At 42.9% G+C, this 25,218-nt stretch overlaps 1 protein-coding gene and 1 long non-coding RNA gene across 6 annotated transcripts in view; one reads left to right on the top strand and one right to left on the bottom strand.

Moving 5' to 3' along the window:
* Positions 1-8,330: 8,330 nt before the first annotated feature.
* Positions 8,331-25,218, bottom strand: part of PDCD1LG2 (programmed cell death 1 ligand 2) — an 85,807-nt gene continuing 68,919 nt past the window's right edge. For 2 of the 4 annotated variants that reach the window (XM_034647006.1, XM_034647008.1), the window contains one exon: positions 8,331-8,441. In XM_034647006.1, coding sequence (XP_034502897.1) covers positions 8,427-8,441 — 15 coding nt within the window. In that variant the 3' untranslated portion in view covers positions 8,331-8,426. The other 2 variants (XR_004621703.1, XM_034647007.1) reach the window with 2 other exon arrangements.
* The window catches only part of LOC105239505, a 71,058-nt gene continuing 64,218 nt past the window's right edge, over positions 18,379-25,218 (top strand). For both annotated transcript variants that reach the window (XR_004621706.1, XR_004621705.1), the window contains exons 1-3: positions 18,379-18,485; positions 19,623-20,028; positions 20,443-20,628. This is a non-coding gene — a long non-coding RNA (uncharacterized LOC105239505). The remainder of the gene's footprint in view (positions 18,486-19,622; positions 20,029-20,442; positions 20,629-25,218) is intronic.

Raw genomic sequence — 25,218 nt, forward strand, 5'->3', positions numbered from 1 at the left:
GAAAAAAAGACCTTAATGATATGGATAAAGATCCCAAGTCATAGTCATAAAGGTGCTTGCTGAACTCAGGAGAAGAATGGATGAACAGAGTGAGAACTCCAAGAAGGAGACAGAAAAATATAAGAAAACAACAAGCAGAAGTCACAGAGCTGAGGAATATAAGAACTGAACGAAAAAAATACACACTAGAAGGGTTTGACAGCAGACTGGATAAAATGGAAGAAAAGACTAGTGAGTTGGATGAAAAAGCACTGAAACCCACTCAGACAGAGCAGCAAAAAGTAAAAAGAATTTTTAAAAATAAAAAAAACCCTAAGAGACCTAGAGGAGAAGGGGGCAGGGAGTGAGAAAGGGCACCAAATCGATGAAGAGATCACATGTGTCAATAGGTCATCCACTGACAGAAAATTAATAAGGAAACATCAACCTCAAACATCACATTAGACTGGAGGGACTTCACAGATATATAAAGAACATTCCATCCAAAAGCAGCAGGATTCACATTCTCAAATACACCCGGAACGATCTCTAGGATACATCACCTGTTCGGCAAGACAAAACAAGTCTCAATAAATTCAAGAAGATTGAAATCTTATCAAGCATCTTTTCCAACCACAATGCCGTGAAACCAGAAATCGATTTCAAAAAGGAAGCTGGAAAACCCACAAATACGTGGAGATTAAACACTGTGCTACTGAGCAACCACTGCATCATCAAAGAAATTAAAAGGAGAAATTAAAAAATACCAGAGATTAATAAAAACAGAAAAATGACACTAAAATGTATGGAATGCAGCAAAGAGTTTCTAGGAGGGAAGTTCATGGCAATCCCAGCCTGCCTCGAGAAACAAGAAAAATCTCAAAGAAACAATTTAACCTTACACTTAAAGGAACAAGAAAATGAAGAACAAATGAAACCCAAAGTTAGTAAAAGGAAGGAAATAACGAAGATCAGAGTGGAAATAAATGAAATTGAGACTAAAAAGATAACAGAAAAGATCAGTGAAACCAAGAGCTGGTTTTTTGAAGAGATAAACAAAATTGACAGAAGCCTTTAGCTAGACTCACTGAGAGAAAGGAGAGAGGGCTCAAATAAAATCAGGAATGAAAGAGAAGTTACAACTGACACTACAGAAACACAAAGGATTGTAAGAGACTGCTATGAACAATCATATGCCAACACATTAGACAACCTAGAAGAAATAAATAGATTCCTAGAAACATACTGAATCAGGAAGAAACAGAAAATCTGAACAGACTGATTACTAGTAAGGAGATTGAATCACTAATCAAAAATCTCCCAAAAAACAAAAGCCCAGGACAAGACAGCTTCACTGGGGAATTCTACCAAATAGTCGAAGAACATTTAATACCTATCCTTCCCTGGAAGAGGTTACATGTGAGCTGAGCCATGAAGGAGCTCATCCAGTGAAGGGGGGTGAAGAGCAGAGGGAAGATGGACAAAGCCACACAGGTTTGAAGAGCCTGACATGTTTGGGGCTCTGCAAGTCACTGATGTCCAGAGTGTCCAGCAGGTACATGAGGGTGGGGGAGACCTGACAAGAATTAAAGCTGGAAGATGCTTTTGGCAATGACCTAAGCTAGGACCTAAACAAACCAAACCAAACCAAACCCATACTCACAGATACAGAGAACAGGTTGGGTGTTGCTGGAGGGGAGGAGGGTGTGAGGCAAACGGGTGAAGGGGATCAAAAAGTACAAACTTCCAGTTGTAAAATAAATAAGTCCTGGGATGTAAGGTAGAGCATGGGGCATGTAGTCAATAACATGGTATTAACCTTATAAGGTGACAGATGATAACTGGCTTACTAAGGCAGCCATTTTACAACATATACAAATGTCAAATCACCGTGTTATAGACCCAAAAGTAATGTAATATTGTATGTCGAGTATACTTCATTAATGATATGGTAAAACTCCTGAGTGGTTCAAGGGCACATTAAAGTCTGAGGAGTGGTGGTTTAGGGAAGAGCGGATAAGAACTAAGGGTCTGTTTTGAAGGTGTATTCTCTAGATACTGCCAAATATGGTGTTTCCCTTTACAATGTCACAAATCTATGGTCAGTGAATTTACCATCTTGTTGCCTCAGTGATATTAACTAGAGTTCATAGTTATGGAAAACAGGGCGTGAAGAATTTAACATCCACGGAAGCACCAGCAGATTGAAACAGAAGGAAGAGAATGCAGACTTCTTGGCTCACCTTTTCCTTTTCTCTTTTGTCTTACTGCTCAGGCTTGCTTTGTCATGAGCCTTTGCCTGGGAGGTGCGGAAATGGACACCTAAGTCTAGCCAGCACCGAGGCTGGAAAGATGGACCGATCAAGAAGCCTTCAGCCTGGAGGTGGTGTCTATGCACCATCTTGGAGCCAATGGAAAAAATGGAAATAATTCTAAAAAAGATCCTAGGAGGAAAGTAAAGGTGAGTGTCGTCTGTACCCGGCCCTCCCATCTCTTCTGCTTTTTCCCTTTTGCCCATTCATTCATGCACTTGTTCAATTATTATTGAGCACCTACTGTCTGTCAGGCACCGATATCTTCATATTCCCAGTAACTACAGAGCTCTCTTCACACTTCCAGATCTCCTGAGAGATTGCTTCCCAAAGCTTCCACTGCCCTTCCTGTACTAGACTTTTCTCCCTCCAGCCCTACGTAGCTCATGGGAATGGCTTGAAGCTGGAAGGCTCTGGGGTTTCTGTTCTATGCTCAGTCCTCTGCGTGGGGGCTGCCCTGATTCTTTTTCTCCAAGAGGAATCCTGAGGAGGAAAAAATCCAGGTTCGAGTGGGGTTTCAGCCCCTGTGGGAGGTTATTACTGCAGTTGGCTGAGGAACTGGCTCTGATTTTTGTGTGTTTTGGCCACTGGGGTAAGGGTGGGGTGTACAGGGAAACATAGACTAATTTCCATCAAAAGAATGGGTTGAAGAGTAAGTTTGAGGTGCATAAAAGGGACCTTTGGGGAGGGGAAGCAAAAGAGAAGTAACATGCTTCCCCCAAACTGTTTCTGCGAATTCAGCATAGAAATCCCTTAAGGTCATCACAGTATCATCACTCAGCGATGGAAAATCATGTTACCATAAAACAGAGTTGAGAAAGGAAAGCTACGTTGGTGGTAGGGTGGTATTTGGTTTGGCTTTTAAACCTAATTGTACAATATGACTGTAGGAAGGCCACCTCGGATGCTTGCCCTGAGCTGGTAGCTCTGCTTGTGTGTTCTCTCTACCTCCTTCCCACAGGTAGCTGGTTCCTCTAACCCCGCGGGTGCAGGAGAGCCAAGGGGGAAGGCAGGGGAAGAAACATGCAAATAGCAAGGCCCTACACTAGAGCCTCTAGAGGCGTTTTTGATTTTCAAGATAAAAAATAACAATTGTGCTCAGTTATACAGCAATCACTGTAAAGAAAATAGGGTCTAGATCTCTTAATCTCTCTTACTTCCTTCAGAACGTCTGCAGTCTGCAGTCGTTGAAGACTGCTTTAAGCAGGTCTGTCGGTTGCTTGAATTAAAACAGGAAAAAAAAAGACAAAAAGAGGAAGAAAGTAATCTGCAATTAATTGATAGGTGGAGACCACCTCGAGGGTCAAGCGGTCAAGCGGTTGGATTTATCCTGGAAGAAACCCTGGTCTGGCCGTTGTAATTCAAAGTGAGGTGGTAACGGTGCTTCTCCAAGTGTGGTCTGTGCATTTGTGTTGATCCCCAAAGGGTCCCAGGTCTGCAAAGGCCTGTGGCCGGTGCTTCCTGAGGGGACAAGAGGGACGGCTGTGAATATCAAACTGCAGAACACAGATGTGCTTTTTTATCTAAATGTGATTTTGCTTGGGAGGCAGGATGTTTTTTCAGCTTCAGCTGTTGGGGCCAGAAGAACACAACAACATGTGTTTGAAACAATGGATTGATTTCGATCTCCTAGGCAACTGCTCGATGTCCTGGGATGCATAGACGTGGTCCCTTTACTCCTCTTGTCCAGGGAAGGTTAGAGTTTGCACATGATCAGCCTGAAACTGCTTTTTGCCACTTCTTTTTCCTTTATGGCCGTTGGCTGAGTGGAGAGGAAGTGTCTGAACTTGAGCCTGGGCCGCTCGGTTTCAGTCACAACCAGAAGTGAGTGTCCACCGGAGAGACGATCACTTACGTGTGCTTGGAAGTAGTGAGCCTTTGTCCCGATCCATTTCACTTCTTAATTATGTCTTATGTCCATGAGCCCCAAAACACATGTTCTTTTGTGGTCTCTGTAAAAAATTTTGGAGCTCGAGAAAAATGTACTTGGGCCCCAGGACTATTCCCTAATTACCAGACATGTTACCTTGGACATGGGACTCTCAGTTTCCATTTCTCATCAGGAAAATGAGGATAAGCCTACGTATCTTGCCAAATTGCTCTAAATGGTTACATTTAATGATTCGTGCAGAACAGCTCGTGCAGTTTTTAGCACAGCAGACTTCCTTGTGTGTTCCTTTCCTCTTCACTTTCACTTGGGCACCAAAGAGCCAAAGCTTAATGAATGGTTAGCCACTAGTATGGTCATTTGTCTCAAAACCTATACTGTGGGACAAGAGAGTCTGCTCAGTCAGCCTTCATGCAGAAGGGAAAATCCTGGGATTTTCAGGAAATAAGCTCCTAACAGAAAATTGCCCTATGTAATGAGGCACCCCAGCTTAAACTGGGGGTCAGTATTTCATGACATCTTAATTGCTGGAAAGAGGAAGTTGGGGTGTGGAGGTGGAGAGAAGCTGCTATTTCCAACTCGCCAGATTTTTTTTCCCAGAAAGAACACTTTAAATTTACCTTTGAGGTTGACTGTTTCAGGGGGGAAAAAACCCTTAATAATTAGTTTAATCACATAAATGTAAAACCAAGATCCTAACTGGAATAGCTTTGGCTATTTGCTACATACTAACCAGGGTGGGTACATTAGTATGCTATGCTTACTCCTGTCAACGATGCTGCGGGGGAAGATTGATTATCTCACCTGTGAGGAAACAGGCTCAGAGAGGAACCCGCCTCTGGGCGGGTCGCTGGTAAGTGACAGAGCAGCTCTGACTCAGGCCTGTATCTACCGGTCTCAACTCAGGTGGGAAAAGGTCATCTAAACCCAAGTAGGAAACTTTATGAAATCACTTCCGATTTCCCCCTTTCCCCATGAGATTCTGCCACGCACCCCCTGTGGTTGTGTATCTCTGCAGAAGTTAGCCGTTGTTACTGATGGAGAGTGTTTCACTATCCTCCAGTGTTTTGGGGTAAAAAGTCGGCTTTTATAGCATGCCACGTCTCTCATCTGCCTTCCTCTGTCTGAGGCTCCAAAAGAAAGTCCTGAGGAACTCTAGCTCTTCGGCCTTACCAGTATTGGCCTGGGGGGTGGGGGGCTCCTCACTTAATTCTGTAAAGGATTACCTGAAAACATAAAATCCTACAGAAAAATTCATGGCCCCAGCACTTGACTGAGAGGTTCTGTTAGACATCCCTCCAGTCCTTCCAGGACCCCTGTTCCCTCCCTGGGTGTACTGCCTTCCACTGACCAAACCAGTGGTTTCTAGCTACCCCCCCGCCGCCTCCCAATGATGGGAGGGTAAAAGCCCCATCGTGGGTTACCCAACCACACATACCCCAGCTGCTTTCCCCATTTGAGTCATCTTAGAACATCTTTCCTTTCATATAGGATACAACTATGTAAAAGGTCAGAAAGACGACTTCTATGATCTGCAAGTCCCTTGAGGACAGGAATGATGTCTTACTATTTCCGTCTCCCCTGTGCCTAATATATAGTGCTTAGCACTAAATCGGTGGTAAATACATGAAAGAGAGGAACAGTGTGGTTTTCCCATGACTGCACTTCCAAGGGGAGCCCTGGACCCTACCTCCCTGAAAACGGCCCTTTCTCCCAGTCTTGTATGTCGCCCTGGTCGAGTTAATGAATAGCTCCTAGGAGCTTCTTAAAGTCTAAAAAGGCTTTGAGGCCTAAAGGAAATTATCTCTGAAGGTGAGTGTTCAGGCAGAAAGATGGAGACATGCAGGTGGTATGTGCATAGAGGGAAGGGTAGGGACTTCCCAGCCTCTCTCTTCACAGGCCCAGGCGCAACCACTTCCTTTGTCTGCAGTGCCTGATCCTATCTGGATGCAGTTCTCTAAGGGAGAGTGACTCCTGGCTACCACCTTAAAAGCAAACCCAGAACTTCACCTCAGCTCTTCCTCAATCCTGACGTTATCCTCCAGGTGAAGGCAGACACTGACTACCCTTTACATAGTTTCTCGTTTGTGTCTTTAGCCTCGCTCTGTTCTTGGATACAAGGAGTATTGAAAACGGGATGTTTGAGTTTAAAAACAGAGTTTAGAGGAAAAAGTAATAATATTGAGAGAGGAATATGGCTGGGTGCCTGGGTGGGTCAGTCTGTTAAGCATCTGCCTTTGGCTCAGGTCATGATCCCAGGGTTCTGGAATCCAGTCCTGTGTCGGGCTCCCTGCTCAGTGGAGAGCCTGTTTTTCCTTCTCCCTCTGCTACTCCCCCTGCTTGTGCTCTCTCTCTCTATCTTTCTGTGTCAAATAAATAAATAAAATCTTTTTTAAAAAAAGGAATATGGCAAGCTGACATAGTTCTCAAGGAGCCATACCAATGAGGTGCAGAAACTGGGCTTATTCGATGATAGATTGATTGGAATATCTGGGTAGAGGAAAGGTCATTTGAGGATAAGATCTAGAAAGTCATGCTGCTGATGAAAGATCCGGGTCTCTGGTATTTGTTGTGAAACATACGTGAAGCTCCACCCTAGAACCAGATGCATCAGAGAGGGTAGAGCTGGAAACCAGCTCATTGCCCCATCACCCTCCACTCCCCGCTGACCCTGAAGGAAGTTGAATGAGTAGTTTGAACAGTTATAGGATCGTAGGATAAAAAGGAGACCTCACGAGTTTCCCTCCTCAGGGAAGAATACCTTCGAGAGCATCCTAAAACTGGTAGTGCTGAGGTGCGTGTATTTCCAGGTCTTGGAGAGGAACTTTGAGATCGTTCTGGTTCTGGGTCAAACTACTTCAGTGTCACTTGTACCTCCTGAACTTGCTTTCACGTCTTCCCTTGATAATTCTCCAGGAAAAATACACCTAATTCCTTTAAACAGTCCTAATCCACGGTATTTTCCAGCCCCGTCACTATTTTGGGTGCCCCGCCCCAGATCTATTCCCATCTATCAATGTCCCGGTTAAGTAGGGCCTCGAAGAGAACAAAACACTCCAGGTGCAGGCTGGTCTACACATCGAAGGTACAGCAAAACTATTTGTTCCCAGTCCTAAACAGTATCCTGCTCTCAGATGTGCTAACGTTCTTCGCTTTTTAGCAACTGGATTTCAGTTTAACCCGCCTTTGTGGTTATGACACATTTGTAGTTTATGAGTATGATGGCACTCATTGTTTTATATTAAGTCCCCAGAATTTTTTCATATTCATTGCTAACAAAGCAAGCTTCTTCCATCTTCTACCATCTGCCCACACACCTAAAAACAAAGACTTTTACTCTATCTCTTTGGTCTTGACTTAGTGAAGCTGGGATTTTTAAATTAGAAAACTCTCACTTACCTGACCGACTGTTCTCCCCACTTAATTAGCCTTCAGATAACACAGGCTCATCTTCTATGTCCTTATGTGGGTCGCTGATTAAGACAGAGGTAAAGAGAAAAAAAAGACAATTTTTTTTAATAGATGTTTTGTGAGTCTGACCTCTTCTCCCAGCCATCTTAACTGACGTACATGCATATTAATGCAACTCTCTGTATGTGCTGTGATAAAAATGAAGATATTCTGTGCTTATGGCATCTCCTTGAGCTAACCAACTGGTAACTCTGCTTAAAAAGAAATGGGTGCATTGGGCAAGTTACTTTCCTTCTCTCAACCTGATTTGCCTTATCACTGAGATGAGAATGTTTGCACTGTTTGCTTTACCAGTTGGCAGTAAGGCTCAACTAGATATTGGAAAATGCTTTGCAAATCTTAAAGTGCCACAGAAATCGAAATGGTGATGATGTTACTACTGTCGAGTCCAATTGGTTCGGGCTCCATTTGTTTCCTTCTCAAACCTGTTTGCAAAGCTGGATAGCCATCAGTTCCTGACAAAACACTGTGACTAGATTTCTGATCTGTCCTTGACCCCCTGTCAGACCAGCCTCCCCTGAGGCCTGACTCGGATCCATACTGATTATGATTCACTTGTTTCCTCCTGTTGCCATTTGCAGATTCTGACCTGGCTGCATATCAGGGCTTGTGGCATGAGACCCAGATCCTATGTGACAATTCCAGCTCTGGGTGGACTCCTCAGCTGAGTGCCCAGCTGACAACATCCAGGGGCCCTGAGTTTGTGAGAGGAATGACGAGATGACTGAATGAAAGATGCATGATGGCTCCCTTCAGACCCACGTCTTCATCTTCACCTATGTTTTTGATCTCTGCGGCCAGACAGACAGAAAGACAGGTAAATATGCAGACAGAGAAACAGACAGACAGATGGCTAGTTAGACAGGTAGACAGACTGACAGACAGATCAAATGAAATGCCATATACAAAAGCAAGTTTTACACATTGTTATACATCTTGCCATCATTCAAGGCTGATTTTCAGCAGATACTGGTATGGTTGCACCTCTGTAGTGGGTAGAACTATCTAGATAGAAAATAGTCACAGTCCAGAGCACCCTGAGTGATCCCCCACCATCCTGCCATCTCCTGAGACTTGCTGCATCCCCTAGGTCCCCCCAGATAGCCCCCTGGCCACCACTTAACAACCAGCTTCCAGGATGCTTCTTCGCCTTTGGACCAGTGCCACTGCTGGGCAGGTTGGCGAAGTTTCTGAATTTCAGCCCTGCCACCGTTACTGATCTACTCCCTCCCTGTCACTAAAAACCTTCCAGGCCCAGTACATTTCTCATTCCCTCCCTAGTCTTGTGCTTCTCTTCCCACTCACTTGAACTCCTTTGTACTTATGGTCTGTTTCCTCTCATCAGACCCTTAACTGTATGTGGCCTTGCTTTTTATTTTATTTTATTTTATTTTATTTTATTTTATTTTATTTTATTATTTATTTTGTGGCCTTGCTTTTTATACAACCTTTCCCATGTGGCTTTCTCCAGCCCCGGAGAACCCCTGAAAGTGTAGTGTATCTCATAAAGACTGTGAACCCCTCACATCTCACACTGCGCTGACAGGGTCCCAAGCCCCAACATGGAATCTGATGGGTCGCTGGGACTAGACCAGCGGCCTTTTCCCCGAGGTGGCCCTGAAAGGGAGACAATGTTGTTGGGGAGTCCAGTGAACCCCCGGTCTCATCGATGAACACTCAGAGAAGTGCAGCGTCTGCCAGCCTGGGCTTGAAGTTTTCTTTCTTTCTTTTTTTTTTTAGTGTTCAACATTTCATCGGTGGCTGTAACACCCAGTGCTCATCACCACATGTGCCCTCCTTAACGCCCATCACCCGGTCACCCCATCTCCCCACCTCCTCCCTTCTGTAACCCTCAGATTATGTCCCAGACCATGAGATACTCTGGACTCCGGGGCTCAAACTTTTCATGACACCTCTCATGGGGCCGAGCTGCAGATGGTCGGACTGGCATTTCCCCAAACAGCTTCCAACCGTCACATTCCAGCCCCTCACACTCACTGTTCTTTCCTTCTCTTCATTTTTAGACAAGAACTCAAACAATGTGTGTGTTTTGGAAAGACCCCTCACACTCCCCACCCTTGAACTGCCTGGTCCCAGCAGGGTGGTTTCGGAGGTCAAGTCCCCAGAGCGCGACGTGGAGCAGACGGGAGAGCTCGCCCGTCACATGCGTGTGTCACACGTTCTGTCAGAGGCCAGTCATGCGCTGTGCGCAGAGGCCGACGTCACACCTGACTGAGCGGGCAGGATGCTGGCAACCCTAGCGCCTCTGCACACTTTCACTCAGTCAACTTTTCTTTTAGTTTCTTTTTAACGTCTCTTAAAAACATGGGTGAAAGTGTGCGCCTGACGTAAGGGAAAGAACAGGCTATGCGTGTAAAATTTTTGCCAAAAATACTATAGTCTTCGGCATTCATGCAACCTTTTGATTTTCAAGAGATAGACACTGAAACTAAAATTTCAAAATATTTTTTAAAGGATTTTATTTACTTATTTATTTATTTGAGAGGGACAGACAGAGAGAGAGCACAAGCAGGAAGAGGGGCACAGGGAGAGGGAGCAGCTGGCTCCCCTCTGAGAGCCAGAAGGGGCTCCATCCCAGGACGCTGGGATCATGACCTGAGCTGAAGGCAGATGCTTAATGGACTGAGCCACCTAGGTGTCCTTAAAATATCAAAATTTTTTTAAAGAATCTTTTAAATTTAAATAAAATAATTTAAAAACATCAAGTTTACTATTTTTTTCAGATTAAAAATGTAAAATGTTAAGATGCCTGGGTGGCTCAGTTGGTTGAGCGTTTGCCTTCAGCTCAGGTCCTGATGTCCTGGGATCAAGTTCCGCATCGGGCTCCTTGCTCAACAGGGAGCTGCTTCTTCCTCTGAGTGCTGCTCCCCCTGCTTATGCTCTCTGTCTGACAAATATGAATGAATGAATGAATGAATGAATGAATGAATGAAAAATGTGTTTTTTAAACCATGAGAGACTCTGGACTCCAGGAAACAAACTGAGGGTTATAGAAAGGAGGGGGGAGGGGAGATGGGGTAACTGGGTGCTGGGCATTAAGGAGGGCACGTGTGGTGATGAGCACTGGGTGTTATATGCAATTAATGAATCGTTGAACATTATATCAAAAACTAATGTTGTACTATACGCTGGCTAATGGAACATAATAAAATAAAAAATATAAATAAAACCTTTCAAATACAGGAAGAATATAAAGAAAATAAAAATTGACCATAATCTCATCACATTGACAGAGACAGAGACTGTTATTACCATTCTAATTTCACAGCTGAGACTGCAAAGGAGAGGAGGAAGGAAAAAAGGAAGGAATATGTGCTTTTAGATTTTCTTCCCAAATGTGCTAAAAACAGGACTTTGTGAAAGTCATCCCCCCAGTTTTTTTTAATTGAAGTATAGTTGATATATCATATTTGTTAGTTTCAGGTATACAACATAGTGATTCGACACGTACAGACATTATGAAAGGATCAGCACGGTAAGTCTAGGCACCATCTGCCACCATACAGAATTATTACAATATTATTGACAATATTCCTTATGCTGTGACTTATTTATTTGAGAACTGGACGTTTATACCTCTTCCTCCCCTTCACCTATTTTGCCTGTCTCCCCATCCCTCCCCTCTGACAACCACCAGATTGTTTTCTGTACCTCTGAGCCTCTTTCTCTTTTGTTCTCATTGTTCATTTCTTTTGTTTAGATTCCACGTATAAGTGAAATCATAGTTCTCCTCAAAATCTCTGAAGGAAATGACAGATATTCCTATTTCTAATAACACATTGCCAGAAGTACCATTGCTGTTTCTGAGTACCACGGTGTTTCATCGATCAATAAGCATAAAGAGCTCTGGCTTCCATATCGTGCTATATAGCTGTATTTTCATACGGAATGCTTTACAGAATTTTGTGCACAGGGCCGTGCTAACATTCTATCTTTCCAATTTTAGTGTATGTGCTGCCAAAGGGAACACTTAAAATAATACTTTACAAAAGTGCTGTACATTACCAAAAATTTTTGTAAAATAGAGAAAAGGGGGAAGTTCCACATGCAGCTCTGCCACTTTAACAAAACCTTATTAATATTTTAGTGTATATACTTCTTTCCAGCTTTTTGTTCCATTCTTTTTTCTTATTTGTTATTTATTTATTTGGACTTGACATTGTAATAAAAAGGAAACCATTATTATAAGACTCCCACATTGTTGTTCCAGGCTGATTCTCTCTCTCTTTACTTTTGCGACTTATCCTCAAGTGTCTGGGGATTTATAGCATGCTAGTTAGATAAGGAGAAAGGGCTTCCATGTCAGTTAGCTTAGGTTTGAATCCCGGCTCTACTGACTGTGTGAATTTGGGAAAATTACTAATGAACTTTGTCTGCACCTTCTCATCTAACAATGAAGATCACACCCTTTCTGCCCATCAGACCGTGCGAGCGTGAAAAGAGATCACATACATAAACTGAGTGATGCAGTGATGGGCTCAGGGTGAGAAATTATTTTTTTCACTTAAAATTATAACAATTATTCCATATTTCCATATAATCTTTTGAACTGTCATTTTACGACTCGATAGTAGTCTGCAATGTAAATACAAATTACTATCGCTAACTCACTTCCATTTTGTTTGACAGGTTATTTCCAGTTTGCGACCATTTAGATAAGACTGTAATGAGTACATTTTTTCATATAAGACATATTTTACTTCAGTCTATGGATTTCCTTTAGAAAAATCCTTGGAATGGTATTTTTGGGTAGAGGTATAAACCTTGACATGGTTCTTGCTATATTTTTTTAGTTCATTTTTTTTAACTTTAACTGAGTATAGAGTTATATACCTTGCTTTTTTTCACTCAATGTTATGGAAAAGCTTTTTTTAAAAAAATCACATATTTAGGGATGTCTGGATGACTCAGCTGGTTAATCGTCTGCCTTCAGCTCAGCTCATGATCCCAGGATCCTGGATCGAGTCCCACATCAGGCTCCCTGCTCCATGCGGAGCCTGCTTCTCCCTTTCCCTCTGCCTACCGCTACCCATGCTCGTGCTCTCTCTCTCTGTCAAAGAAATAAATAAAATCTTTTTAAAAATCACATATTTATATTTACAGTGAATGTCTCCATGTCTTTAGCTTTCTATATCTTTTTGAATTATTTCAGATTTACAGATTTACAGAGTACAATTAAACAAATGGTATGACAAATTGTATGGCCTCCAATCTATAGACAAATATGCCTCAAAAAAAATTGTACTGATTTATATGACCACTAATAATTTATGAGTCTACCAATTTAACGACATATTCTGGAGCAATATGTGTTATCATTAAAAAAACATTTGCCAATGTTATGATTGAACAGGCCTCCTTAAATTTTGTTTTGATTTAAACTTTAAATTACCCATAGGTAGAGCATTTCATGTGCTGAGTTTTAAAGCAAAGGGGGATCAAGACCCTGGGAAGTTGCCTGATTTGACCAGCAGTGTGATTATATTTCTTTTCTCTCTCTTTTTTTTTTTTTTTTTCTAACCTGGTTATATTTCTATTTGATCTGTACAACTCCAAATTCTGGGCATTAGTTGCTTCCTCTATACTTCTTGCATCTGTTCTAACATGGAATTCTATTTTTATAGGACAAACAGAACAGAGCCGCAAACATGCTATTTGAAGTTTACTTCCCCTAAGAGGAGCCTACTGTTGAAAATACAAAGTCATGCTTGACAATAGATCACAAAAAGGAAGCAGAAGGAAGAGGTGGTAGAGAGAACCTGGATCATGATGTCATCGTTAGACCCTTGTGCCCACCCACACCTTTGGCTGTTCTGTTACATAAGCAAATGCATTCTGTTTTTTTTTAATATAAGCCCATTTGCTCCAGGTTTTCTTTCAGTTGCAACCAAATGATGCAACTGATACAACTTCCTCTACAAAATGCATTTAAAAATAAATTTATTTTGTCCTATGCTCCTGGCCAAAGCAGTTCTCTATTGCTATCTTCTTCTCCAATTAATCAATAAATGTATATTAGGCCCTCGTTATATGGGCAAATGCCATATTCCTTGTGCCACAATGTAACTGGAATCCACTGCCTCTGTATTTTCCCCTCTCAGGAAATATATCTCCGTTTACCTAGATAAGCTTTGATGCAGGAATTGGTTATTTACCTCCCATTCTCCGTTCTAAGCTTATCTTCCTCTATTCTGTTCCGCCAGGCTCGGGCTAGAATTCAGCAAACTGCATTTACCAGTGTCCCTTGCCAGCTGGCTTCCTGTAAAGTTCAATAGATGGGAGGCCCTTGGGGATGGGAATGTGGGAAGCAGATAATTCCTTCCTGTTTCCAGTTCCTGCATTTGTCATTTCTGTCAGCAGCCCACAGCAGAAAGCTAGCTGCTGTCTGCAGCTCTAATATTTGGGTTTCTTTGGTATCTACTTTTTGCTCTTTCTGCCTTCTAATATCTTTATAACCAATTCCTAATATTAAATCCACTCCACTTTCCTGCCTGGACCCTGGCTGGTACAGGACTGGATCAGCAGTGGTCCTAGGAAACAGACTCTGAAAAACAGGATGCTGGGGTTTATTTGCTTCGAACTCAGAGCTTAACTCTTTGCCAGTGGAAAATGGGAACCAGTAATCTACGGCAGGCAATGGCATTGTGATTCATTACATTACGGTCTATTCATGTTAGGTCTGAGTGCCAGCAGGAGGCCGGGATTTGGAGATGCACTAACAGTCGCCTTCTGGTGGCAAAGACAGTCATGAGGAATGCAGGGTAAGGTGGCTGCTTCGGACTGCACCAGGGTGCTCGCAGGAAGGAAACTAGGAGCCCAGAGCTCGCCGCTCAAATCATCTTCAGAGCATCAGATGGCTTCTAAGCCTGTCCAGACCGTGTCTCTTATTCCTTTTAGTCACAGGACAGATGTATCTAAAAAACCAGACCCAAGTCAAACAGTCACAGACTGGCCAAGTCTCACGTGTGGAAGTTGAGGCAGAAATTTGGAAGGAATAGGACTCTGATGACTAGGAACAGGAACGTTTGGGCGGACTTGGATGATGCTGAAAATCTTGACCTCCCCTAACCCCTCAATATCCCTGAGCTTCCCTGGGAAGAAGCCTCTCAAGCCCTATTTGATGATCCCAGCCCTCCTGTGCTTGAAAACCTGTAATAAGCACAGATGAGGCAGCTGCCTTGCATGGGGATCCCTGTCCTTTCTACACCCACTGCTCTAAGCTCTAACGGTCTTTGGGCTTTTATTTAGAGTCAGATCCCAGCATATTCAGGGGGAGAAGGGCAGAGTCTGGCTCTGGAGGAAAAGGCTTTACTCCAAAAGAATCACAAGATTTTGTTAAATTCATACTGGAAGAAACCTACCTAATAAACATTGGGATGGACTCTAGGGGTATCAGACCAAGAGAAACAGAATACAACCTTGGACTGGGGCCAAATTTAGGTAATCCTGATATAATACACTCTCCATGGGTTTTTGGACTTAATGCTATGGTAGACTGTTACAGCAGTAGCCTCCAGGGAATCATACTATTTTATAGATCAGGCTCTCACGTAAGTCCCTCCCACATTGATTTTGGCCTAGCTACCTGACTTGCTTCGGCCAATGAGACATTAACAAATGTGATGCAAACAGAAACCTGAAGACTACTTGCACATTGGGGTTGTCCCTCTTTTTGCTGTTTTGGGCTGGCTTCCATACTGCAGAAGCATGGATAGACCTGCTGAAGGTACGTGGCTCAGCCCGCAGCCAGCACCAACTCCAAGACATGTGAGCAGGGCCACCTAAGGCCAGCATCTTCCAAGCAATGTGTCAACTGATTGCAAATGTGTGAGTGAGCCCAGCTGATGCCCCATAAAGCAGAAATGAGTTGCCCCCGCTGAACCCAGCCTAAATTGCTAATTACACAATCATAAAAGCATACATGAGAAACATATGACATAAGCTGTGTTACACAGTGAAAGCAAGCTGAAACAAATGTATGACTTTGAGCAGCTGGGAGTGGTCTGTTTAGTTGTTCGGCTGAAACCTGTGCTCAACGGTGACAATGAGTTGATAGAATTTCTGTGGAATAATGTACAGGAAGGATCCTAAAGGCTTAAGGAGTTAGGGAAAATGGAGTAATTTATCATATGTAACCTGTGCATCTTTCCTCATCTTGAAAGGGCCCAAGGAATATTCCCTTCACCAAAGCATTGAGAAATGCATTAGTGAGGGAGCCCCAGCCACCTTGGATACCTCCAGATGGCTGTTTTCTGCAGGCCAAGGGTGCTGGAGGGAAATGCTGCCCCTGAGATGGGCTTCCTGATTTCAATGGAGATGATAAGATCCCAGAAGAGCAATCAGAATCCTTTACTTGTAGGAAATCTTCAGTGGTGGTTGGCCCTAAGAATTAAGTTGATGGCCAGTCTATCAAAGCATTACTTGATCTACATGATAGAAATCTGACTTGAGTTTTCACAACTGAGAGTCATAGCTTCTTCCCCAGTTCTCAGAAAGGACCCTGCAACAATGCCACAAATACTGTAGATCTTCCTCGAAGCCATCCCCAAAGGGACTTGAGGTCATTTATGAAGGTGTTTATGCGCTGGGGGAAATGGAAATTCCCAGGCCTTTCAGGGATTCCTAAACAACTCTGAACTGATACTAGTCCTTAGGGACCCTAAATGTCACTGTAGTCCACTAGTCAAAATATGGGCTTATGGTGGTCAGGGGATGAAGAGAGTTTGGGCCCAATCCTTGCTCACTATGATCTGTGACTTGTGCATCCATTAAAAATGATAATTAGGAGAACTAGTCAGCCACATAGGTGGGAGCCCATGGTACAATGATAAATTTGGAAAAAAAAAAAAAAGAACAGAAAATCACAACTATGGCTGAAATCGTGTACATGTCTGGACAAGGACCAAACGCCAACAGCAAAAATGAAAATACTTGTGTTGAGATGATGAGATCATAGGTGATTTTCGTTTGTTCGGCCTTTCTCAATTCCTCAAACACTCCCAAATGCTATTTTTGCATCCTTTGTAAAAGCTCCTTTTTTTTTTTTAAAGACACAGAACTCATCCAGCTCTTTTGTTTTTAAGGATTATCATTACATTCCTTTTAGCCAATCATATTAAGGTCATACTAAGTAAGAGTGTTATTCGTAGCCATCCTCTTCCATATTGGGATGCGTCTTAGAGCCAATCGTGCATGAGGCATCTATTCCACCCAAGACATCGCAGCATTGACAAAATCCTGCTCCCTTCTTGCGTTCTGGGAGCTCACAGTCTAAGGGGAAGATAGAACATGTGCTCCAGTCCTCATGGTTCCAAACTGAAAACGACAACCCACTAACCTAGGAGGACTCTGCTGTGCTCGACGATGCACCATTTGGATAGTTCATAGGTCAGCCAGTGCCCCGACCTTGGCGGCTGCAGCACACAGACCAAATTAAGCAGGATTAACGGGTTGTTGCTACATGCAGTTACCCTCCCCCTCGACACACACATAAGGGGATTCCACAGCATTTCTACAGCGCCAGCAATCAAAGACCTCGACTCGTGAATGTCACTGTGTCACAGACGTGGACAGAGCACTGAAAGGTGGAGTTTAAAGTCAGAGAGAGGGCCAGGAAAGGAGCCTTCATTTGGGGCTTTGACCATTACGGGTACCCATCTGATATCTTTGCAGGGACAGCATATTAGCCAAATTTTTTAAATGTATGCCATTGGTTTCTGAGGTTAAAAAAAAAACAGCATTTTTAACAGAGAAGATGTAGTTTTTAAAAAATCATTTAATATGGTGCCATTACAGGTTAAAACAAATGCTTCGTGATTTAGATCTCACAAAAATACTCAATGGCCTTTCTCCACAACTTGGAGTTGTCCACTGTGTACTTAAATGCTTTCTGTTAATTAAAATAACTCAGATTCTTTCAAGATTCCACTAAGCTGTATGACATATCAATTATGGCTCGACTTTGTTTAAAGCTCTGTGAGTTCATGGACTCAATAGGCTTTTCTGGAATCCAGAAGAAATTGCAGATAAAAATAACTCTATTGGCAATTGGTCCATTTCTGTACCTGAAAATTTCCACTCATCTCTGCTTCTGGAAATCAGTTTGGATAAGTGTGTGTGGGGGGATTCCCTTTGTTTTCAGGCTGGCAACAAGAAGGAGCCTCAGAACACGCATCGGGGTCTAGGATCTGAGCGGTCATTTTCTAAAGTGCTATAGTGCTTGCTTAGAGTCAGACTGCAGAGGTGAGCAACTGGGCCTGTGAGGGGTGGCCTGCCTGCCTTCCCCTGAGCACATGTGGCCAGGTGCTACTCTCTCTTGTTCAGAGTCCAGAAGCTTCTTGAGGATGTCCCATCAGGTCACCCCAGCTCCTGAGACCACAGGTTCAAATCTGAGGAGAGAAGTCCACAAATAGGAAAATCAGTTTCCTGATCAGAAAGTATATAAGCTCTCAAAAATCTGATTGGAGTGAGAAACTGCTAAAGGGGAAAAGCTCATGTATCTGAGGGCAGCATAGTTCCTAACCCTTGTGCCCCTCTACCACTGCCCAGGGTCTGCGTCTTCAGCCTCTCTCTCCAGACCTATTACAAGAGCCTTGTTCCCTCCATTCTCTGGCCTGCAGTCAGCTCAGTTCGTGGGGCTCGCCTATTCAAAACCTTTGCTAGTTCCCCATTGCACCAGACATTTCCGTTGTTTCCTGCAGACTCATTCTCCTCTCTGCTCTACCCTGCTCAGGTCCCAGGAGGATGACATTGGACTGCTCAGTGGGCTCTCTTCTCCCTAGCTTCCATCCCATGCTTTCCGCTCAGGCCAGAAGGTAAATAAGATTGCAGTGGGCAGCAGAGTGAGGTTTGGTGTGCATGCTTCAGCAATCTCCCACACACGTTGCAGACTGGCTTTATCCTTGTGGGTGGCCCTCTCCTACCGCTGTTTCTCACCAGCCTGTGGTAACTCCTTCTTCCCCTTTCCCCTTTCCCCTTCAGGCCTTGGGCTGGTCAACTCTTCCCTGCTCTTGCCAGTTCCAGAGTGCTCAACCTCTCCCACCGGTCTCCCCCAACCTTGCTCTTGTCTTTGTAACTAGTAATAACTTATAAGCATGCCTCAGTCACCCCTCCTGAGTGTGCCCTCTGCTTTCTGCTGAGACCTGACAGAGGCACCGTGCCTGATGAGTAAAATCTAACCCCCTTTGCCTGGAACTCCTGGCTCACGGGATGACCCCAACAGTCTTTTATCTCCCACCTGGCTCTTCCCAGGCTAGGAGCCCATGCCTTTTCCCACAGATGCCCATGTCTCCTGCCTCTGCCTTCCTCCCTGTTCTCTTCTATCTAGAAGTCTGTTGTCTCCATTCTTGCCTGGTTCAAATGTCACCTCCTCCATGAAAACTTCCCTCTTCCCTGATTATCCCCAGCCTAAAGTGATATTTTTCCCCATCTCTGAACCCTCATGTAGTATTTGTACTTCCTGTAAAGCCATAGAAAACTATAAAAAATACACTGGCTTCTGGCACAATTAAAAACTCATGAGCCCAGGCAAATGAGGCTGTTAGTGTTTCCTCCTCCAGTGCCCACCTCCCTCAATGGAACAGCTCTCCTCTGTGTGGAAGGAAGCTGGACACGGGGCAGGCATTTCTGGGGATTCTGAGGATACATAAATAAGGTGGGCTTTAGGATAGAGTGATAGTCTGAGAGCTATAGGATTTTCTGAATATGTTCCAAGAAGCACATATGTACCTTAGAGGCCTTTGCAGGGACATATGGTAGGGTGTTTATATCCCTCACTCCAGTTTCACCACTGTTTTTATCTGCTTTTGTGAAATAATGGAAAATATATGTACTGGTCTCTGACTCAGGTTCCTGACACAGAATTCCTAAAATCCTTGTGATTTCCTATGAGATAAGAGCACTAAGGGCATCTTTTGTTCTAATGTTTGGCCTTTGACTTCACTTCCTGACAGAGTTCCCAACTCCCTTGAAATTTCCTGGATGATAACACTGTCTTTTGTTGTGAAGAGGTGACCCTTGCTGAGCTCCTGGATGGGGGCGGGTTACCAGAACGACCGAGCTCTGATTAGAAGCTTAGGATTTTCAGCCGCACCTCTCACCCTCACCCCCCATTCTCCAGGAAGGGGAGAAGCGTTAAAGATGAAGTTAATGATTGGTTATGTCAATGTGATAAAGCCTCCATAACAATCCCTAAAGTAGGGCTTCCAAGAGCTTCTGCATTGGTGAGCACATGTTGGTGTTGGGAGAGTGGCACATGCAGAGGGCATGGACACCCCACAAACTTGCCCTAAGCTTTTCTTCCATCTGGAGGCTCATCTACGTCACCTGTCATAACCTTTTCTAATCGATTGGTAAATGGTAAGTAAACCGTCGTCCTGAGCTCTGTGGACTGCTCTAGCAAATTCATCCAACCTGTGGAGGGGACAGTGGGAACCTCAGATTTTTAGCTGATTGGTCAGAAGCACAGGTGACCACCTGGACTCACCATTGGCATCTGAAGTAGGGGGTGGAGGGCGGGGTGGGCAGTCTTGTGGGACCGAGCCCGTAATGGGTGGGATCTCATGCTATTTCCAGATAAATGGTGTCATAACTGAGTTAAATCACAGGACACCAAGTGGGTGTCACAGAGAATTTCCTGGTGCAGAAGAAACCCCGTGTGTTCATGTCAGAGGTGTGCATGCAGTAGTGGGAATAAAGGAGATGCACAGGAGGACTGAAGTTTCCCCCACTCATTACATACAGGTATTCCATCTAATATTTCCTTTATGAAAGGGTTATCACGGGAAAAGAAGGAAAAGATTGGCAATCACAGAAGAGAAAAGGGGAACAAGGCACCTGTGCCATGGTGGACCTGGGGGTTATGGTCAGTTCTCAGATGGAAGTTCCTACGGGGAAGACAAGAGTCTCACGCAACAAAAGAAAACAACAAAAACACAGACATCTGATCAATTGTTGAGGGTATGTAGAAATCCGGCTTCTTTAATTTTATCCCAAATTATGCTAATGAGAACAGTTTTTTGAATACCTTATCTCCAATACTTGATTATAAGAATCTTGGAGTACTAATGTTGTGCTTCATTCATCCTTACAATTCCCACACAGCTGACCTGAGAGTCATGCAAATAGCAGAGAGGACGTGTTTCAGAGTGAATGAGAGAATGAATACCACTATCCTGGGAATCATAAGGCCTTTTACTTTTCTGTCGTTATTTCATTCAAGAAAGTCACTTAACACCCCTTGGCCAAATCTCGCCATCTGTAAAATGAGGAAGTCAGGTTACATGGTTTGTAACTGCTAATAAACCATGTCATGATGACTAGGATAACTCTTTTTTAAAGGAAGCATGATATATATCTATGGTATCAGAATCAACTCCTGAAGTTATATTGGTTGACAGCTTGGTTGCCTGCATGAGGGCAAGAAGCCATGGGCCAAGACCTGATCTCTTACATCCTCGGTGTATGTATCCACTCCTTCTAGGCTCACTGGGTTAGGAGCCTCTGAAAGGCAACTATGTGCCCTTGAAAGAAGACTCCGTAGGGTTGATGAAGGGGTTGATGAAGTTGACGAAGGGTTGATGAAGACCCAAAGGAGAGTTCTATACAATGCATTTGATATGCTTGGAGATGAAAGAGATGATATATAGAATGAGAGATGAGGATAGCGAGATCATTCTTTGTCTAACAAGCACTGCTGGGTACTTAAAAATGATATACTGGGAAATTTAAAAATGTATTCAAGTACAAAGGAAATTCAGAAAACATAAAAGAAGAAAACAATACAAACTTCCAGTGTAAAGACAATAATTATGGGCATTCAAACATTTTCACTTCACTTCTTTGGGAGAAAGGGGTGTGGTGGTATATTAAAAACATTTTTTTTTTAAAGATTTTATTTATTTATTTGACAGAGACTNAAAATGTATTCAAGTACAAAGGAAATTCAGAAAACATAAAAGAAGAAAACAATACAAACTTCCAGTGTAAAGGCAATAATTATGGGCATTCAAACATTTTCACTTCACTTCTTTGGGAGAAAGGGGTGTGGTGGCATATTAAAAACATTTTTTTAATAGATTAATGATACACTAAGTATATATTTGTATCTTACCCTTCTTTTCTTTTTGTTATATAGAAAGCATTTCCCCATGTTATTCCTCAGAAACAGAACTGTAAATGGCAGTACATGCTGTATTAAGTAGAGGTTCCAGTTATTCCCTGTTGTATCAGTCAGGATGAGACTTGATTATGCTGTAGTAACAAACAATCTCCAAATCTCTGTATAATAAACAGAGATTTATTCCATGTTCACTGAGGGTCGGCAAAGGGCTCTGTTATTTGTAGTTACTCACAGACCCAGGCTGAGGAAACAATCACTACCTCAAATGTTGCTGTTTACCACACAAAAAAAGAAATTACAGTAAAGCACAAGCTAGCCCTTATATCTTCAACCCAGAAGTAACACACATCATTTATGCTTATATTTAGTCGACCAAAGCAAATCACATGACCGCACCTAACCACAACCTAATTGTAGAGAAGACCAATTTTACCACATACAGAAAAGCAAGAGATCCAGAACTCTGTGAAACTGCACTAATGACCACCACATCCCCTACTGAGAAAAATGGCAATGAGCTATCTCTTTGGCCACATCGAGTTTGATCTGAGTCTTTTGATTTTTATCATATTAAAGTGAAGGCCTTGAAGGCCCATCTGGGAAGACTGAGAAGTCTGGATTTGCGCAAGAATAAGAACAGGCAACACCTCTCCCAGAGTTGTCTAGAAAGTTCAAGGCAGAGCCATGGAGTGGAAAACCCAGCTCTATGCACAGCTGTCGCTTGAGCTAGTCCTGCTGGGCACTCCCACATGAATTGGTCTCATGTCAGTCTCTGGTCAATGAAGCAAAACCACCAAGCTCTTCCCTTCTTAAGTGGGAAGGGAGAATATTTACCTGAGCAGAAGTCTTGTCAGACATATGTGTCAGGGCAAGTCCCAAGACTCCGTCTACTAGGTAAATGTGACTAAGAGTGGGGGGGCCAGGATGCTGCCTGCACAGCCTGCGACCTGACACTGTCTTCACACAGGTGGCTTGGGGGTGAGGCAGAGTGGGACAGTAAAGGATGGGTGTGGGAGAGTGAGAGCCCTGAGGGCCGTGAGCTGGCTGGACCCCAGTGGGGCTCTGTCCTCAGACTTTATGAAGCTGAGATGGGAGCTGGTGATAGCATTAGAGCCTTGAGAGCAAGACCGAGTACATTCAGTGTGAGGGAAGGCATAGAGCCACGGAGAACTTCTGGGTCAGGAGCCAGCACATGCTATCTGTAGGGCCGGATTGTAAAATATTTCGACTTTGTGGGCTATATGGTCTCTGCTGCAGTCCCTCAACTCTGCTGTCGGAGGCAGGGGAAGGAGTGTGAGGTTTGGGAGAGAATGAGGAAACACTGAGCATGGCTGTGCTTCAATAAAATCTTGTTTACAAAAACAGGAGATGATTTGGCCCCCTGGCTGTAGTTCACCCACTCGTTTTGAGCTGACACATATCAATTGAGAGCAGAATGTTCACTTTGGTTGACCATCATTTCATAGGTAGCTACTGAAAGTATAACACATCCTAGGATGTGATAGGCTTTGAAAGGAAGAAGAAGACACTGCACCTGCTTTCTAGAAACGTGTAACTCACTCCTCTGGGAACAGCAGATCCTATTCAATGTAAGCTATTACGTAGCATAAATTTTATAATTAATATAATTTTCTTATTTTTCAAGATTTTATTTATTTATTTGTCAGAGAGACAGAGCACACAAGGAGGGGGAGCTACAGGCAGAGGGAGAAGCAGACTTGCTGCTGAGCAGGGAGCCAGACATGGGGCTCGATCCCAGGACCCTGAGATCATGACCTGAGCCAAAGGCAGACGCTTAACTGGCTGAGCCACCCAGGTGCCCCTATACTTACTTTCTTTTAATAAATATATGACATATAGAACATTAATGTTTATAATCTGGTCCTCTGAACCTAATTTTACTATACCCAATACCTGTTTTCTCAGGATAAGAAAAAAACAGCTTAACAGTAAGTGACAAATCAAGGGGAAATTTATAAAATATATAGCAGGTAATGGGTTACTATTAGCTCTAAGTAAAGACATAAGTAAAAAGATGGACAAAAGATGCATAGACAGTTCCCAAAAGAAGATAACAATTTATGAAAATATTTTATCTCACTAATAACTTTAAAATGCAAATTAAAATAATAATGATGGGGTTGCTTGGGTGGCTCAGTCGGTTGAAGTGCCTGTCTCTTGATTTTGGTTCAGGTCGTGATCGCAGGGTTGTGCGATTGGGCTCTGTGCTGGGTGTGGAGCCTGCTTAAGAGTCTGTCCCTTTCTCTCCCTCCACCCTTCCCCCCACCCCCTGCTCACACACTCTCTCTCTAAAAGAAAGAAAGCAAGAGAGAAAGCAAGAGAGAAAGAAAGATGTACAGTTTTTAATTTCTAAATTAGCAAAATTTAAAAAATAGTAATACCCAGCATTGGGACAGGTGTAATGATAAAACTAGCTCTTTCACATATTGCTAGTACAAATTGGTACAACTTTTTAGAGGGCAACTCAGCAACACATTTTTAGAGCCTTAAAAATGCCTATAGGTTTACCCCAGTAATTTTGCATCTTAGATTTTTACCCCTGGTAATAATTAGAGCTGCACATAAAGATTTACGTATAAGGCTATTATTGTGATAATACTTAAATAACAAAAATGTAAAACGACTCTATGAGGTAGACATGAAATGTCCAAAAATAGGGAGTAAGGTAAATCCCAGTCCATGTATACAATAAAATATGGGAGCCATTAGTTATATTTTCAGCACATAACTAATACTAATGACAAAATTAAGTTAAAGAACTATATCAAGCTATACATATTATAATTTAACTTTATAAAATTTAAATACAGAAAAATGTTAGAAATTCAAGCAATCTTAAGTATTAACCATGGTAATCTGTGTGCAATGGATTATATGTTATTTTTATTTCCTGTATGCCTTTTTATTTTTCATTTCGCTCAGAAAAAAATATGTAATTTAAAAAATGTTCTGAAAGTTGTATGTTATTTATTTTTGAGCTGGCCAACAACTAAAATTAAGCAAGATTTATCTTTTAGTAGTGAGACAAATTCGGTCAAAATCAGTTACCTCTTACATTTACTGCAGAATAAACTCCAAGAAGTGCAGACAAATAGACAGTAAGACAAATCATTTCCAAACCCCTCAGTTTAATTTTATCAGGGAATTTTGGTGACAGTGTTGTTCCTCCGCCTCCATATTTACTTAGCTATTCATTATTTCAAAACACATGAAGTGCAGGATGCTGATACCACACACATCCTTTGGTTGCTGAAAGAGGCAGCGAGCTGAGCAGAAAACCCTAAACAGTGAGTGTGCATGCACATGTGGGTGGTAGGTTCATGGCTGACTGGGTTTTAGACAGAGCCCTGGCCTCTCGGACAAATCTGTGACCAGATAATAGAGAGTCACATACTTCTATATATATA

This window comes from Ailuropoda melanoleuca, chromosome 17 (assembly GCF_002007445.2).
Source record: "Ailuropoda melanoleuca isolate Jingjing chromosome 17, ASM200744v2, whole genome shotgun sequence".
Lineage (NCBI taxonomy): Eukaryota > Metazoa > Chordata > Mammalia > Carnivora > Ursidae > Ailuropoda > Ailuropoda melanoleuca.